Genomic DNA, 16,482 nt, shown 5'->3' with positions numbered 1-16,482 from the left:
GTCTCTTGTACCATTTTATTCTATTCAATTTCTTGGCTATCAAGACTTGTAAATGTCTTTTATATTTGTCTTTAAGTTTGGTAAATACATTGCACGGATGGTTCTTGAATGTCACCTTCTTCTGGTTTTAGATCCCGTAAAAAGTACAGTAGCTTATATTTTTATATGTTTTTTTTTAAATATGTTTATCTTAAAAAAATATTAAATTAATATAAAAATAAATTATTTTAATATATTTTTAAAAAATACATTACATCAGTATCAAACACACATAGAGTAGTAGTCATAGCTCTGTTTTATTATCAAATTGTTACTGGGAGTGCCTTGATCAGAAGAACTATTTCTTTTTTTCGAAATTCGAGAACCGACCAATGATCAACTTGTATTGAACAAATATTTTTATATGACTTTTTATCATAACTAAACAAGTCTTTATATATGGCTTCCATACATGTCAGATCGGGAACGGCATTTTTTTAGTTCGAAGCTGCAATCTCCGTGTATGGAGTTCCGTGTTGCTCGTGTCTTGTTGCTCGTCAAAAACAATAGCGGGACATTATAAATTTAAATAAATATTATCTCCTTGACTCTTTAGTGTCAAATTGAAGTGAACAAGTGTGGTATTTTTATATTTTTGATACCTTTCTACACCGTTAATTAGGATAGGCCCTGAAATTGGTCAGTTCTACGCGCATATTAATTAGATGGATAGACCATACTCTTTTTTTATATTAAAAAAAATATATTCTTAATATTTTATTGTTTTCTTCTTTATTCTCACCAAAATATATTAAGATAATGCATACAAATTACTTCCTATATATTAATATTTTGTAAGTCAATATATCTCGATATAAATATACATACTAAGCATATTAATATAAGGTAGTGGAATATTTGTCAAAGATCAAATGACACCCGAAAGCGATCAAATGACACCCGAAGATAACAATTATGAGAGGATTAGTCGTCACAAGCTGATGTCTCTCTCACCAATTAGGTATACAAAATACTATGTGCACATAAACTAACTATTCTCTGTTAGCATGTAGTTACTAACAAGTATACCGACATCAAGACATAATGGATACTCGCATAATTACTATAGCAATATATATCATATCGAATGATATGGAATTTAGTTCAATACAATGCGAGTGCAAATTCAAGAATGAATGAGTATTAAAAAAATAAAGCAATATATATAAATATTCAAGAGATTAGCTAGCTATACTCATTATATAATCAACATACATATTTATTTATATTATATGTATATTAAAGAATATCTCACTCGCCCAGGAAAAAAAAAAAGCAAAAGACAAGCGGATGCAAAACAAAAAACTATTGAAGATCGTTGGGAGAAATATTAGCAGAACTTATAACGAATACCGAAAACACTTAAAAGATTACTCGAAGAAACGTAACATCAAAGATTAAAAACTCTAAGCTGAAAGATTAAAAACTCTAAGCTTAAAGACCAAAACGTAAATATAAAGCCGAAGTACTTCACTCAATTGATCCCAAACATAACCCAAACTGATCAAACCTAACAAACCTGATAAAAATTTATTATTAGGTCAACTGGAATAACCAACCGGTTGACCACTATTACAGGCCAACTGGACGGCCGATTTAAACCAACCAGTCATCTGGCAACAATCAGTTGGTTGATCAATCAGTTCAGCAAATCGGTTTACCGGTTGATCAAGATTTCCAAAATCCTGATCTATCAGTCTCTAAATCTGCAAACTTTATAATAACACAATATGTTCTTCAACAACTCATAATTCCAGACATCAAATGAGTTTGTTTCAAGCCAACTAACATCTTAATACATTAATTCAATCCCTTAAATCATTCTCTCACCAAAATAATATAAAACACTAATTACTTCTTAAATCCTTCTACAATCAATCCCTAATTGAAAAAAACAAAAGAAAAAGATAGTTACTTGTTTCTTCGATCTTTCTTGAACCAAACACTTCAATTCAAAACTGAAATCCTCAGTAAATAAAAGAGGGAAGTCACAGCAGAGAAAAGAAAAGGAGAAAACAATGTTCTTAGCAACTTTTTCTTTAAAAACATTGGTTAATTGGGTTGGATTTGGGCTGAACCTTGGCCTAGATTAAGCCAAGAATATGGGTGTTCCAGTCAGTGCGACACCAACACAAACTGGTGTTTTCATTCTCAAATATTGGCTAGTTGACAAATAAACAAAGGACACTTCGATCTATAAGCATTTGATAAATGAAGTAAGGGCACATTTAACCAGAGAACACGTGACATGATAATATCACGATCCCAGATTTAATCCAAGAACATGCATGTGAACACATGGAAGTAGCATTCATATCAGACTACCAAACCTTGGACAATTAATTGAGGTAATAGGCAAGGTAAGGAATAGTAATTATTTTCATTAGATTCATCATAACACAAATATTAATGCAAACATGTGGATACATATTTTAGTGATACAAACTGTAACATTAAAGTTTTAAAAAATGATCACAGTAACCCTTTAGCAGTTGCTGACAGATGATGACAGTGGCACGCATGAAATCATCAATCACGCTCTCAAGTATTATATCAATTACAGGAGTAAAACAGGTAGCAGCTGTGGAAATTAAGAGCTAGCAGGGCTTCGGCAATCTATTTTAATCCAATCATATAAAATGGATCTAGCATCAATATGGTCTCCAACGCTATATTATATGTCTCTGTCTCTCTTGCATTCTGGGAGCATTGAAAGGTATCTTGATCTATAATCGCAGTAGTTGCATAGTATTACTTATTTGACTAGCGTTTTAGATTAGATAAGATGGCATGACCACGCGCTGCTGCGGGTTTATAAAACAAATATATTTGATAGTATTATAATTGTGAACCAACGCTTGATAAGTAATAAAAACTAAAAATATGATGGAGCTAACATTTCATGATGGAAAAAAAAGTTGTATTGGTGATCAAAAACTTAGAGACTGAACAAAATGATTGTTTTCGCCATATTTTTTAGTTTTTTTGTTAATAAAAAGAAAAAAAATTACAAAGTTAAATTCTCTACCAACTTAATATTAAAAAAAAAAAACCAACAAAGATAATCTTGGAAGGAAAAAAACTCATGAGAAAAAATGTTGTAGCAATTGACAATGTTTTGTGAGGAAAACTACAGTGCTTTCTCCAATAAAATCGACAAAGACAATTTTAGAAAAAATCATAAAAAAACCATTTAGAGAAATACTGTAGCAATTCACAGTGTTTTGTGAAAAAAGCTATAACGCTTTCCCTATATGATTTAGCTTTATTGTAATTATAATTCTTAACCAACTCAATATTCAAAAAAAAAATGACAAAAATAATTTTGAAAAAAATCATAAAAAAATCATATGGAAAAACACTGCAACAATTCATAGTGTTTTAAAAAAAATTACAAAGCTAAATTCTCAATAAGCTCAATATTAAAAAAATAAAATCGACAGATATAATTTTAGAAAAAAATAACAAAAAAAAACAGGGAAAAAAAACCATGTTGGAAACATTGTAGCAATTCACAATGTTTTGTGATGAAAGCTACAGTGCTTCCCCCACATGATTTAGTCTTATTTGTAATGACTTGTAATTATAATTCTCAACCAGCTCAATATTAAAAAAAAAATTGACAAAGATAATTTTGAAAAAATCATAAGAAAAAAAAAACCATGTTGAGAGACACTCTAGCAATCCATAGTGTTTTGTGAGGAAAGTTACAATACTTTCTCCACATGATTAAGCTTTATTACAAAGTTAAATTCTAACTAGCTCAATATTAAAAAAATAAAATTGATAAAAATCATTTTGGGAAAAAATATTACAAAAAAGAAAACACAAAAGAAACTGGAAAAAAACAATGTGGGAAAAAACACTATGTCAATTCACAGAAATTTGTGAGGAAAGTTACAGTGTTTTTCACACATATTATAACTGTAATTTTTAACCAGCTCAATATTAAAAAATAAAATTGAAAAACTTAATTTCAGAGAAAATCATCAAAAAACAAAACAACAAAAAACCATGCGGAGAAACACTGTAAGCAATCAACAATGTTTTAAAAAAAAATTACAAAACTAAATTCTCAATCAGCTCAATATTAAAAAAAATAAAATCAACAAATATAATTATGAAAAATCAAAATATAAAATAGAAAAATTATGTGGGAAAATGCCATAGCAATTCATAGTATTTTAAAAGAAAAAAATTACAAAACGAAATTTTTAACCAGCTCAATATTAAAAAAGTAAAATCGACAAAGATAATTTTGAAAAAAAAAACAAACAAAAAAAAAGGGAAAGTTGGAGAAAAAAAAAAAGTCATTTTGGAAAAAAAAAGAAAAAAGGGAAATTTGGAAAAAAAAAAGATGAAAAAAAAAACAAAAAAATTAAAAAAAAAAAAAGAGAAATGCACTGTGGATTACTATTGTAATCCATAATGCATTGGGTGTGGGTGAACAATGAATTCCCCACATCCTTTAGCTTATTACTTAATTGTAATTCTTAATCAGCTTAATATCAAAAAAAAAATTGACAAAGATAATTTTAGAAAAAAAAACAAAAAAAAAACTGTGGAAAAAAACACTGTAGCAATCCACAGTAATTTGCGAGGAAAGCTACAGTGCTTCCCTCACATATTGTAACTGTAATTTTTAATCAGCTCAATATTAAAAAATAAAATTGAAAAAGATAATTTTGGAGAAAATCATAAAAAAAACAAACAAAAAACCTTGTGGAGAAAAACTGTAGCAATCAACAATGTTTAAAAGAAAAAAAATTACAAAACTAAATTTTCAATCAGCTTAATATTGAAAAAATAAAATCGACAAATATAATTTTGAAAAATAAAAAAATAAAATAGAAAAGCCATGTGGAAAAATACTGTAGCAATCCACAGTATTTTAAAGGAAAAAAATTACAAAGCAAAATTTTTAACCAACTCAATATTAAAAAACTAAAATTGACAAAGATAATTTTGGGAAAAAAAACAAAGAAAAAAAGGGAAAAAAATAAAAAGTAAAAAAAAATAAAGTGAAAAAAAAAACAACAAAGTGAAAAAAAATGAAAAAGTACAAAAAAAAAAGAAGAAAAGCACTGTGAATTACTGTTATAATCCACAATGATTTTGGTGTGAGGGAACAGTGATCCCCCCACACCATTTAGAGTATTGTTAATACTTTTTTTTTCCAATAAAAAAGGATTATATACATGGAATTTTTTGACATGTTTCTGTAATTAAAAACGTTTTAAAGTGAATATGAAAAAATTTATGTAATTAAATAAATTAAGAATTATGTTTGTTAATAAATAAAAAAAAATTATAAACAATAACTAAAAATAAAACTGAAAAAATAAAAAACAAATATAGATCAAGATATTTAATCTTGCACATGATATGTCTTTTGAAAAATAAAGTTTATCTACGCAAAAGATAAAAAAAAGTATAAATGAATTAAAAAAATTTCTTCGAAAATTAAATGTATATAAAATAACTAGAAAATAAGTGTCATCTAAAAAAACTCTATAAACAAAATAAAAAAGGAGATAAACAAATATAATTTAAAAAAAAAACATATAAAAAAATATTAATTTTAAAAAAAAATTAGAAAAAAAAAAAACCATTTTGTCAAGGCCGTACGCCTGGTATCTATTGTTATCTCTAATGAAGACTACAGTCAAATCTCAAGGCTCTCTTATAAGAGACCCAATAACTTTATCACTTGAAATCTCAATACAATTGTAAATCCATTCTTCTATCCATTATGGTTCCTTCAACAAATATGTAGTCAGCACAGAAAATAAAATTGAGGGGTGAAAGCACAAATAAAACTATGAAATTTAGCTCTTGCACATCTATATTCATAATTATTTGGGCTCCTAAAAATAATTAAATTTGAGATTGTTAAAAAAGAAAAGAAAAGAAAAGGTAGAGGGAGAAAAGGAGGGGTTTCCGCCGTGTAACTTTTGTTGCCGCCTGCATTTCTAGGCATCCAGAGACACGAGAAGCTACCACCAACCAAGATGCAAAAGAGAACGAAACAAATGTCCCGATGGATTCATGGCTTCATGCATGCAGCAAAGGTTAACAAATTCTTAAATATTTAACAGGTTGCAATGGGTTCATTGCTTCAGTTTTTCTTTTTGTGCCCTGATCAGCAATCCTTCCTCTACCGGGTTTTGTCGGTAAAATAGCACACTAGTTGATGTCCTTCGCTGGCTCGGAGAATAGATTCGGAACAAATGGAACCCACTGATTTGCTTCATTTTCCTGATACCAAACTACTTGTCATCAAGCTGGATTTGTGGTCAGATAAATGATTGGTAGTAAGTTTTGGTTGTTGTATTGTGGACAATTCAGACAAAAAGAAATTCAGAATCAAGCGAAAGACAAGATAATTAAGATTTGTAAGCCAACTTCGAACATGTTATTATCAGTGGAAAACAATCGATATACCCTGCTAATAATAAGTATAATTTCTTGGTAAGTTAATTTTGATATATGAATTACTATATCTAATTACTAATAGCATTAAGCACATTCATAAATCGTAAAACAGAGAACTCAAAATATATTATTATTGTCTTATCTATACCATGGTCAAGAGTCCTGGGAGGCACAAGGATGGTCGGCTGTTAGTACCATCTTATTCTACTCAATACCTCCCTGGGCTGATATCATAGTTTTCTCCAAGAAATTAGGCAGTAAATAAAAGTTAATATGCCATGGTACAAAATTTATTTCAGAAAGATCCATTAATTGTATATGAAACAAACAAAATGTACATGTCACTGGCACAAAGCTTGGATGTATCTTTGACAGATAATTTTAGAAAATTACGATCAAGTTTGGAATCGGTACTTTAGATGCCAGAAACTTACAATATAAAGTTATCATTTGATGAGAATGCATCGCGTTGGTGATCCTTCAGCACCGAGCAATCTTATAGGCAAACAATGGATAGAATACACACCAGGTTGGATGTCATCGAGTTTTAGGCCTTCCACAATGATGATTTCCTGAAACATACTAGGCATATTTAGTTGGGAATGTTGATTTCCAACACATTCTTTTCCTCGAGTGCAAACAATTTAAACTTCATTTTTTTATGAGGAGATAAAAAGCGAAATCAGGCCAATTGCTTCTACAGAAAATAAATTTTTAGCTCGTAGATACCAATAATACCACCTTAATTAATTTAGTTCTCTAATCATCACAAAATCGAAAGTGACTTTCTACTGTAGCGGAGAAGACTATCGAAATTCTGAAGGTGGCTTAACAGAAGAATCCAAATTAAACGGCTGGAAGCTTAAATAATCGCTTCTAATCAACATGAAGAGGTGCTCCAACATGCTAGTCAAAATTAAACATCATTTAATTACTTTACACTGCATTAGTCTCACCCTGCTTTCCAAAAGGACAAGATGAGCTGGAACCAAATCACTCCAAGCAGCAACAGCTAAGTAATCAATTCCTACATTGAAAAAGAACATATGCATAGAAGTTTTGAGAAAATAGCTAAAGAACAGAAGTGCTAGATTGAAGAAGGTTAGTAGCTTACCAACAAGCTTAATGTCAGTGTTGTCTACCAACCATTTTGCTCCATCCGTTGTAAATCCCACAAAGCTTGTATCGATCTGATTTTTGAACATAAGTCGCCTGAAATTTTTAGTTATCAGATACGTAAATAAATAGCTATGACCCAGATCAGCAATCAGCATACCCAATCTAATGGTCTCGGCCAGCCCCCACCGTATTTGAGGTTCTTACAGCATATTGGCCTCACAATTTTTTCCATGGAAAACTCATGAAACTAATCGAAAGTTTTACCATAAGAAGTTTTCAGGCTCCATTTAGGCTATGGATTGATGCACTCATAATAAGTTTTTTTATCCTTGATTGAAGCATGAGATGATCCTTCTAAATAAAGCATTCATTTTGACGCAAAAGGCGTCTCAATTCATGCATAACATTTGATAGGTAAATTTATATACCATCATAGTTATAAATCTAAAAAAAGTTTGAACTAATCAAACCAGTTAAATAATAAAAACGAGCATAATTTTTAATTCAAATGTTAAATCACTCTGAAATTTTGTAAGCACGTTCGACATACTCGGGTCTATATATAAAATAAGCTAGTTAGCACCGACTAAAGTCGTTTTCATGCCCAAGTTAGCGCTTGGAAGTTTATGTTTTGGAATTTTCATTACTTCTTTATTATTTTTTGATTAATTTTTTATTTTTCTTGTTATTTTTAGATTTGTTTTTTTCTATCTAGTTGAGGTTGATTTAGTATATTATTTAAACAGTTTTGTATGCTATTAATATTTAAATTATTTATATTTAAAATTAATCCAATTAGAGTATCTTGACAATTTAATTACCTATAATCTAAATGGTATGGTGTTTTTATAGTGCATTGACCTCACTATTTATTCTCTCGTATTTTAATATATAATTTTATATTTTTTAATTTAATCATCAATTTTTTTTAAGCCAATGAATACATCAACCCACATAGAATTACCTGTCGGTATTTTCTGTCCTGAAAAGAACACGTCGAGCTCCTTTGGGAATATGTAAGGACTTCATAACTTCAGCTGTACAAAATAGACAATTCTGTTGAATAAATCCTGGCAAAAAAACAGAGGAAGAGAAAAAAACCTACTGTTGACCCGTAAAAGAGCCGAAGAAAGGACATGGAGAAAATTAAGAAAGAAAAACCAGTGCTGATAAAACTACGGTAGAAAAAGGTTGAGAATTCTCTGAGTTTGTATTTATACTATAAAATATGCACAGAGAACAAAGTGGAAAACATACCAGTTATGTTCGTCCCCCTTGGAACATCAATTAATAGTCCAGGACCTATTGAAACAACAATTTCAAGATCGATCAGGTTCTCATAAATACGCACTACCATCTACCATACACAAACCTTATTCCTTTCCACAAGCCCATTAACAAGAGAGAAGAAAGAAACAGGATTAAACCAACAAAACACCACAACTATATATGTAAGTATAAGAATATTTTCATTACCATTAAGTACTTCAAGGTCAAGAGTGTCCACATCAAACCCAGCATCGAAGTAATGATCATAGTAATGTCCAGGTGCATCGACGTGTGTGCCAGTATGAGTGATCAACTTCATCTCCGATATGTTGGCGAAGGACCCATTCTTCATGCTTTCAGGGAGCCTCAGGAACTGACCCAGCCCATTTTCTGATCCCATGGACGGCATGTCGCTTGTGTACCTGTGGGTTATGTCAAATATTCTCCCATCACCATACACCTCACGCCTGATTGGGATAAGTTTGCTGTCTTGTGAAGCGGGGAAAGAGGTGTCTATGCTGCCAGGGATGGTGGGGTAAGCGCCGCTGGAGGCTGCGGTGGTGGAGAGGGGAGACAGGAGCAGTAACAAGAGGAGGGATGCCATGGCTTTGGCCTTAGCTACTCAAATGACAATTGAAATCACCGAAAATTGAGTTGAAGTTACTGTATATATCTAAAAGATTACGATGGGGATACCTGTGGTTGTAGAGAAGAAGCAACGCTACATGTTATTTATAATATTTTATATTATATTTTGAATCATATAGTGTTTTATTTCTACAACCCTCTGTCATTAATTATTTTGACAACCAATCCGTGTTAGATGTTACTAGATTTGTGTCCCGTTCTCGACCGCCAGTCTATAAAAAAAAAATTGAATGTAAAAGGAAATATTTAAAAAAAATTGAGGTTAAATAATATGATTAAAAAAAATGTAATAATACTAAATAAAAAAAATCAAAATTAAAAAAAATCAAAATAACCTGACTTGAGTTTACTCGGATTACCAAACAACTAAATATTGATAGGTGAAACTAGAAAAAAAAATCAGTTAAATCAGGTTAACTTGAAAATTTTGCGACTATAAACATAAGATTAGAATAATTTTATAAAAAGAAATATAGGAAAAAAATTTTGAAAAGCAATTCTTAATAAACCAAATGAAAATATAATAACTTTACATAAAGAAAAATGAAAAGAAAAACATTGGAAGCTAAATCTCTAGCAAATAATATGCTGAAACATAAAAGTTTAAAAAAGTTCAAGAAAAATCAATTCGAGCCCCCCTAGATCAAGTTACAAAATCTCTAACCTAGTCGTAATACCAAGATGATCGTGTTTGAAATCAAATTGAATAAAGTCATGAAACTCAATTAATGAAGAACTTAATGTGAAGGATGAAAACAAAAAAAATTGAAAAGGCAATGGAAAAATATACGAGTCAATCGTGGTTAACTCGCAAACCTTGTGACCATAAACACATGATCAAGATTACCTAATAGAAAGAAAAGGAAAAAAAAAAGTATGAAAATCAATTTCTAATAAATTAAATTTTGAAAGATGAAATTAAAATAAATTAATTTTAAAAAAGGACATAAAAAAAAGTCAATCCACGTAAAACTTTGAAACCAAATACTCTGGTCATGAACCCAAGACTAACCTCATAAAAACAAAAAAAATAAAATGAGTCAACACAGGTTAACTCACAAACCCTGTGACCATGACACAAGATTAGAATAACACAATAGAAAAAAAAAAAAAAAAAGGTAGGAAGATCAATTTTAAATAGATTAAATATTTAAAGATGAAATTGAGATAAATCAAGAAATTCTTGACCCGGTTTAATTAAGAAGCTTAATTCACAATCAATTTAATTTTTAATAATAAAATCGTGAAAAAATATCAATTTAAAAAAACTTGCAAAAAAAATATAGCAATACAAAGAATAAGGATCAAATTTAATCAAAAACACCCATGGAGGATGAAATTGTAAGAAAAAAACAATCTAAACAATAATCCCAAATCAAATAAATAGCAATAAAAAAATTTAAAAAAAATAAAAGGGAATGAAATTGAAATAAAAAGATAATTTTATAGTTTATTCAAAATAAAAGAAATATTAATAAAAAAAGCATGGAGACCAAATTTGAAATATTAAAAGATAAAAGGGGGTGAAATTAAAAAACATTTGTAATTTTGTAAGTTATTCAAAATAAATAAAAATAATTATTAAAAGAACAGAACCAAATGTGGAGGAAAAATAAATTTAAGAGGCTTGTTTAAAATTTTGAAGGGGTTGGTATTGCATTCAAGAAAAAATAAATAATAATTGTTGGTGCTAAACTAAACTAGAGGTTCGTCTAGTCAACGTACTATGTCATCGCATAGAGGATACCAATATCTTTCAAGCATTTCTGCTAAAGTCATCAATACAGCACGCCTGTGATCAAGTTGATCACTCACACCCACGTTCGTCTGAAAAGTATGACATAATATGACTGAGAATATCCTGAAGAAGAAGTTCAGCGGAAAAAATGGTGGAAGAAAGGATGGATTGCTACATGACAACACTAAACTGCCAGCATTGTTCAGAACTTCATGCTATTCCTCTCATTTCGATTAGTGAAGGAACAAACTAATGTAATTAAAAAAAAAAACTTGTATGAAGTTCAAAGTTATTCAAATGAAATTAGGATAATGAGAAGTGCCTGCTCCACAACAAAATAATCAAATGCCAACTAGCACTTGCCATGTGAAGATGGTCGAACAAGATTTCAAAACAGGAATAACTGATTGTGGCATCATCAATTACTAACACAACCTCACATTAATGCAACCATTGATATAATTTGTTGTTGTATTGTCTTTCTCGCCAGGAACAAAACCAAAACAAATCTGCCCAGAAAACTGCGTGATTGAGTTTTTTCTAATTGAGCATAAAGAAAATCTATACAAGCACTGATCCTGGGTCGTGGAAGGTTTCTGTTGCCACTTGCCAGTCAATGAAGCGCCCGCCTAAATTTGAGTCCTGATCAGAAAGGAATGTATCTCCCTCATCATTAGACCAGCACACAGGCTAGGCAAATATGACCTGCCTGCGCCTGCCTGCGATTTGGGCTCACTGGGAAAATGTGTTGAGAAGAGACAATGGAACTGCTAAAATATGTGAGATGAAGTTGGTCACTCACACTGGCCTCTGTTTGTGATCCTTTCTGACCAGACAATTCACGTGGGATAAACAGTAGGCTTTTGTTGTGGTAGATTGTATCTTGCCTGTTGTGCCATGGTGTGGCATGTGAGCTGGTAGCAGCATTGAACAAGTGTGAATAAAGGATCCTTGAAATAAGACCAGAGAGTGTCTCCCTCGTCACAATTAACTCCAAAATGCGAAATATCCTTTGTTACTGATCGTTTTTTATATATTGAAATTGAGTTTTAAAAATGCATCTTTGGATGAATGGTTTTACTTTTGAATCATAACAAAAATGCCAAATGCTTTGCTTTCAATCGAAAACAGATCTTAACCAGCCCCTGTTTTCAGATCAAATGCAACTACCGAACAGCCAAACGACTGGCCAAGATTGCACGCTATGATTATATACCACTCGTTATTCTAATTCTCATCCTCTAATCAGTCAGATCACTCAAACTTCCATTTATGATCATTCAACAATTGTTAGAGATAAGTAGAACCGGATCTCTTTAGGGTTCATTAAAAAGGCCAGTGTGCCTTGAAATAATCAGATTCCCCAAAAGGGCATTTTCATTCACGTATCTCCGCAAGGGAAGCAAAGGCAAAAATGAACGCAGGTGAATGATAAGAGATGAAATCTCAAGAAATAAACATTCAAGGTAAAATAAGTTCATATACGTCCTTAAAGCTAATAGAGAGTCTTCGAATTATTAGTTTCTTTACAACCAGCCTGTCTCCTGCTCTAGCCTAAGCACAACCCGTGCACCGGTTTGGCATGGTCTTGCGATGATATCAATAACTAACACTGAATGTTATCATTTGATGAGAACGCATCTTATTGGAGATCCCTCGGCGCCAAACAACCTCAGGGGTAAACAATGGACAGAATATACTCCAGGTTGGATGTCATCCAGTTTTAAAGCCTCCACAAGGATGATTTCCTGAAAGCATAGTACCACCGTTAGTGCTTAATGTTGATCGCTAACAAACCTTTTGTCTTAAATCTAAAGACTTGGGAGGAAAAAAAAATCAAACTTAAATTCTGGTTTGGTTTTCAAAATTCCAGAAAACAAAATGTCCTATTAACCTCTGAAGTACCAGAATCCCAGCTTAGTTCTCTGCTATACAAGCCAAGTGAATGAAAATGGAAATTCAAATCTAGTGGAAAAGATTAAGTTTTTAAGGGAAAAAATGACAAAAATATTCAAAAGAAAACATTCCATAATCATAGGACAAAAAATCGCCATACCCTGCCTTCTAGAAAGACAAGATGAGATGGAATCAAATCACTCCAGGCAGCAACAGATAGGTAATCAATTCCTGCATCAGGAAACAGAAAATCTTGTTGGTTATATATCAGTTTTGAAAGAAAAAACAGGGCATATGAATTTGAACCCATTAAAAGTGATAAATGTGAACAACACCCAAAACACACAAAAAGGTGAGGACCGACCATCCTATTGTACATTGTATTACAAAAAAATCATCTAAGGATGTATTAAACGATATCTTTATGGTATAATTTATCACCATTGTTAATCGATTTCATTCAACAACGTTTGATTCAAAGAACTGCGCGCCACCCCACTCATGAAACATGAAGACTAAAGTTTTTTTTTGCGAGCAACACAGATAAAAGATGCTCAAGCAAGCAAAAAAAAAGAAAATCATAAACTGCTGACGAAAGTATATGGCTTACCAACAAGCTTGATGTCAGTGTTGTCTACCAACCATTTTGCACCATCCTTCGTGAACCCCACATAACTTCTATCAAACTCCCTTTTGAACATAAGCCGCCTGAAATTAAATTAGAGTTAGTAACATAAACACAGTCCAAACTCATTTAGAAACTTTCATTCATTGAATCAAAATTCACGCAAGAGACATTTCGCTATCTTTATCATTGCACTGCAAAAAAGTTAGGATATTATGGTGAATATCCTGAAGAGGTTCAGCAAAAAGAACGGTGAGAAAAAAGATGAATTGTGACTACAAGACTCTGCAAGTCGATGACACCAGCCAGCATCATTCATAATATTCCACTCATTTTGAATTAGAGAAAACTAAAAATGGACAGAATGCTGTAACAGAGTCTATCAAACTGTTTAACATGTTATAACTTCCATCACCACTACAAAATCTTTCAATTCCATCGTCATATGCCCCTTGTAAAGTCTAGGATCACTTACATCAGCACATTACGATGCACTTTGGTAGTTTGATATTAACCACTTTCCACACTCTAAATCATCATTACTTACATCCATTTAAAGACTTAAATGGAATATAACTCCAAGAAAAATGAGAAAAGAAAATGTAAGAGAAAAATGGAAGGACATGGGTAGTAACGGTTTCTTAAGAGGGAGAAAAAAGATTCATAAATCCCTTCAAATCACACAGGATGATATGTGCTTTTAAACTGTCAATGTTAAAACTGTTGCATTTAAATGAAAAATAAAATTTAATGATAGTTCTAAGGATTTGCAATCCCTAGATAAACCAATACAACATAGAAATCCCATGAAATAATCCATACCCGTAGAGCTAGTAAATGAACTTGTGTGAAGTTCAAAAGCTATCTAAGAAAAGGCACAAATAACGAGAAGTACTTCAGAAAAAAAAAAGTAACCATACGCCAAACAGCACTTGCCATACAAAAATAGTTAAACAAGACCAAAAAACAATTCAAAGAATAACTAATTATGGCACCATAACAATTACTTAAGCAACATCTGATTAATTCCTTAACCTCCAATGATGGAATCCTTTTATGGTTAGATAACGATAGGAAAGTATCTTCAAGAAAATAATGGTACCACACAAAAGTTGATGAAACTGTTCACCTGTCAGTGTTTAGTGTTCTGAAAAGCACGCGACGCACTCCCTTTGGAATGTGTAAGGACTTCATAACTTCAGCTACAAGATCATGCAGTATTATTAAATCCCCAGGGAAAAGGAAGGGGATGAGGAAAGCATAGAGGACATATAAAAAAATGGTAATTAAAAGAAATACTGATTACAGCTTTTTGCTGGGAAGGGGCAGTATGGCAATAATTAGCGATAAATACTGTCTAAATTTTACTGATACTATTACTGGCTGAAGTTACCAACACTAAATTTAAAGCCTTTATATGGCAATATATTGAGGTGGTTACATATGAATAGCCATTGTGTGGAAGGTAAACTGTGGAAGCTATTAAGCCACTATCTCATAATTTATTGTTTTATCAGATGAATCCATAATTAATTACCAACGAAAATAAGCTAAACCAGATTATCTTTCTCACCCCAGTAATTAAACTAGCACAAATTTTCAGAAACATTATCCACACACAGATGCAATGGCACAAAATTGTATGACTTGAATTTCAGATATTCTGCCTAAGGTTCATTATTAGCAATTTAACATAATTACATAATCCAAAATAGAAGTTCAAGGAAAATACTAATTTGTTTCTGATTTCAAGTATCAAAAATACATACCAGTTATATTGGAATGCCTTGGAACATCCACTAGCAAAGCAGGACCTATAACAACAAAATCCCACGATCAAGTTAATAAATTTTCTTTCTTTCTTTATGTAAATCCAATGCAAAACAAAGGAGAAGTAATCAAATTATAGAGATAACAAAACCCAGCAAGCAAGTTTTGTTCTTTATCATCACCATTAAGGACTTCAAGATCAAGAGTATCAACATCGAACCCAGAATCAAAGTAATGATCAAAAACATGTCCAGGTGAGTCAACATGCGTGCCAGTATGAGTAGGTAACTTCATTTCTGAGTTGTTAGCGAGAGACCCATTTTTCATGCTTGCTGGTAAAGACAGGAACTTTCCCAACCCGTCTTTAGAGTCCCAAACCGGCATATCGTTTATGTATCTGTGACTTATGTCAAAGATTTTACCATTGCCGTAGATTTCGTTGCGGATTGGAATCAGGTTGTCGGGTTGGGAGGAGGAGACTGAGGTGTCTATGGTGCCCGGGATTGTGGGGTAGGCGGCGGTAGAAGCGGTGGTGGAGAGGGGAGAGAGGAGGAGGAGGAGGAGGAGAGGGATCATGGTTTTGGTGGTGGACATGGCGAAGTAAGAAGCGAAGTGTTTTTTGATGATTGTTGAAATTGGATTGTCTTCTCGCACGTAAGTTGTTTTGGGAAGCGACGGGAGTGCCTAGGGCCTAGGGCCTAGGGGAAGTGGATTATATGTGAATTCTCAAATTGAAATTGAAAAATTATCTAAGTTATAAAGATCACATTATAAAATCTGGTAATCTATAAATTTATAACTTGAATGAGATCAACAAAATTAGCTCATGATACTTCTGGCTAACAATGTTATAGTTGGATGGATTTTCTTTTTCAAGGTGGCCACCAGAGAACCTGGAATTCATAATCCATGCTGAAAATGAGTATATAATTTTATTTTATTT

At 31.8% G+C, this 16,482-nt stretch overlaps 2 protein-coding genes across 4 annotated transcripts; both read right to left on the bottom strand.

Moving 5' to 3' along the window:
- Positions 1-5,704: 5,704 nt before the first annotated feature.
- Positions 5,705-9,599, bottom strand: LOC7465034 (cyclase-like protein 2). 3 transcript variants are annotated; one of them, XM_052450114.1, is made up of 7 exons: positions 9,070-9,599; positions 8,851-8,895; positions 8,558-8,630; positions 7,589-7,686; positions 7,431-7,501; positions 6,909-7,046; positions 5,705-6,323 (listed from the first exon to the last, which is right to left on the bottom strand). In XM_052450114.1, exons 1-6 carry the CDS (start codon positions 9,464-9,466, stop codon positions 6,921-6,923), a joined length of 810 nt encoding a protein of 269 aa, XP_052306074.1. In that variant the 5' UTR covers positions 9,467-9,599; the 3' UTR covers positions 5,705-6,323; positions 6,909-6,920. The 3 variants fall into 3 exon arrangements, with proteins under 3 accessions (XP_052306074.1, XP_052306070.1, XP_052306068.1); XM_052450110.1 differs by having other exon boundaries at positions 5,705-6,297; XM_052450108.1 differs by lacking the exon at positions 5,705-6,323 and having other exon boundaries at positions 6,737-7,046; positions 9,070-9,598.
- A 3,074-nt stretch (positions 9,600-12,673) lies between these two features.
- LOC7465035 (cyclase-like protein 2) lies at positions 12,674-16,236 on the bottom strand. The gene is made up of 6 exons (XM_052450101.1): positions 15,722-16,236; positions 15,539-15,583; positions 14,899-14,971; positions 13,755-13,852; positions 13,305-13,375; positions 12,674-12,996 (listed from the first exon to the last, which is right to left on the bottom strand). Exons 1-6 carry the CDS (start codon positions 16,131-16,133, stop codon positions 12,871-12,873), a joined length of 825 nt encoding a protein of 274 aa, XP_052306061.1. The 5' UTR covers positions 16,134-16,236; the 3' UTR covers positions 12,674-12,870.
- Positions 16,237-16,482: the final 246 nt, after the last annotated feature.

This window comes from Populus trichocarpa, chromosome 1 (genome assembly GCF_000002775.5).
Source record: "Populus trichocarpa isolate Nisqually-1 chromosome 1, P.trichocarpa_v4.1, whole genome shotgun sequence".
NCBI lineage: Eukaryota > Viridiplantae > Streptophyta > Magnoliopsida > Malpighiales > Salicaceae > Populus > Populus trichocarpa.
The sequence above is the reverse complement of the archived record's forward strand: the minus strand, read 5'-3'. Positions and strand labels throughout refer to the sequence as shown.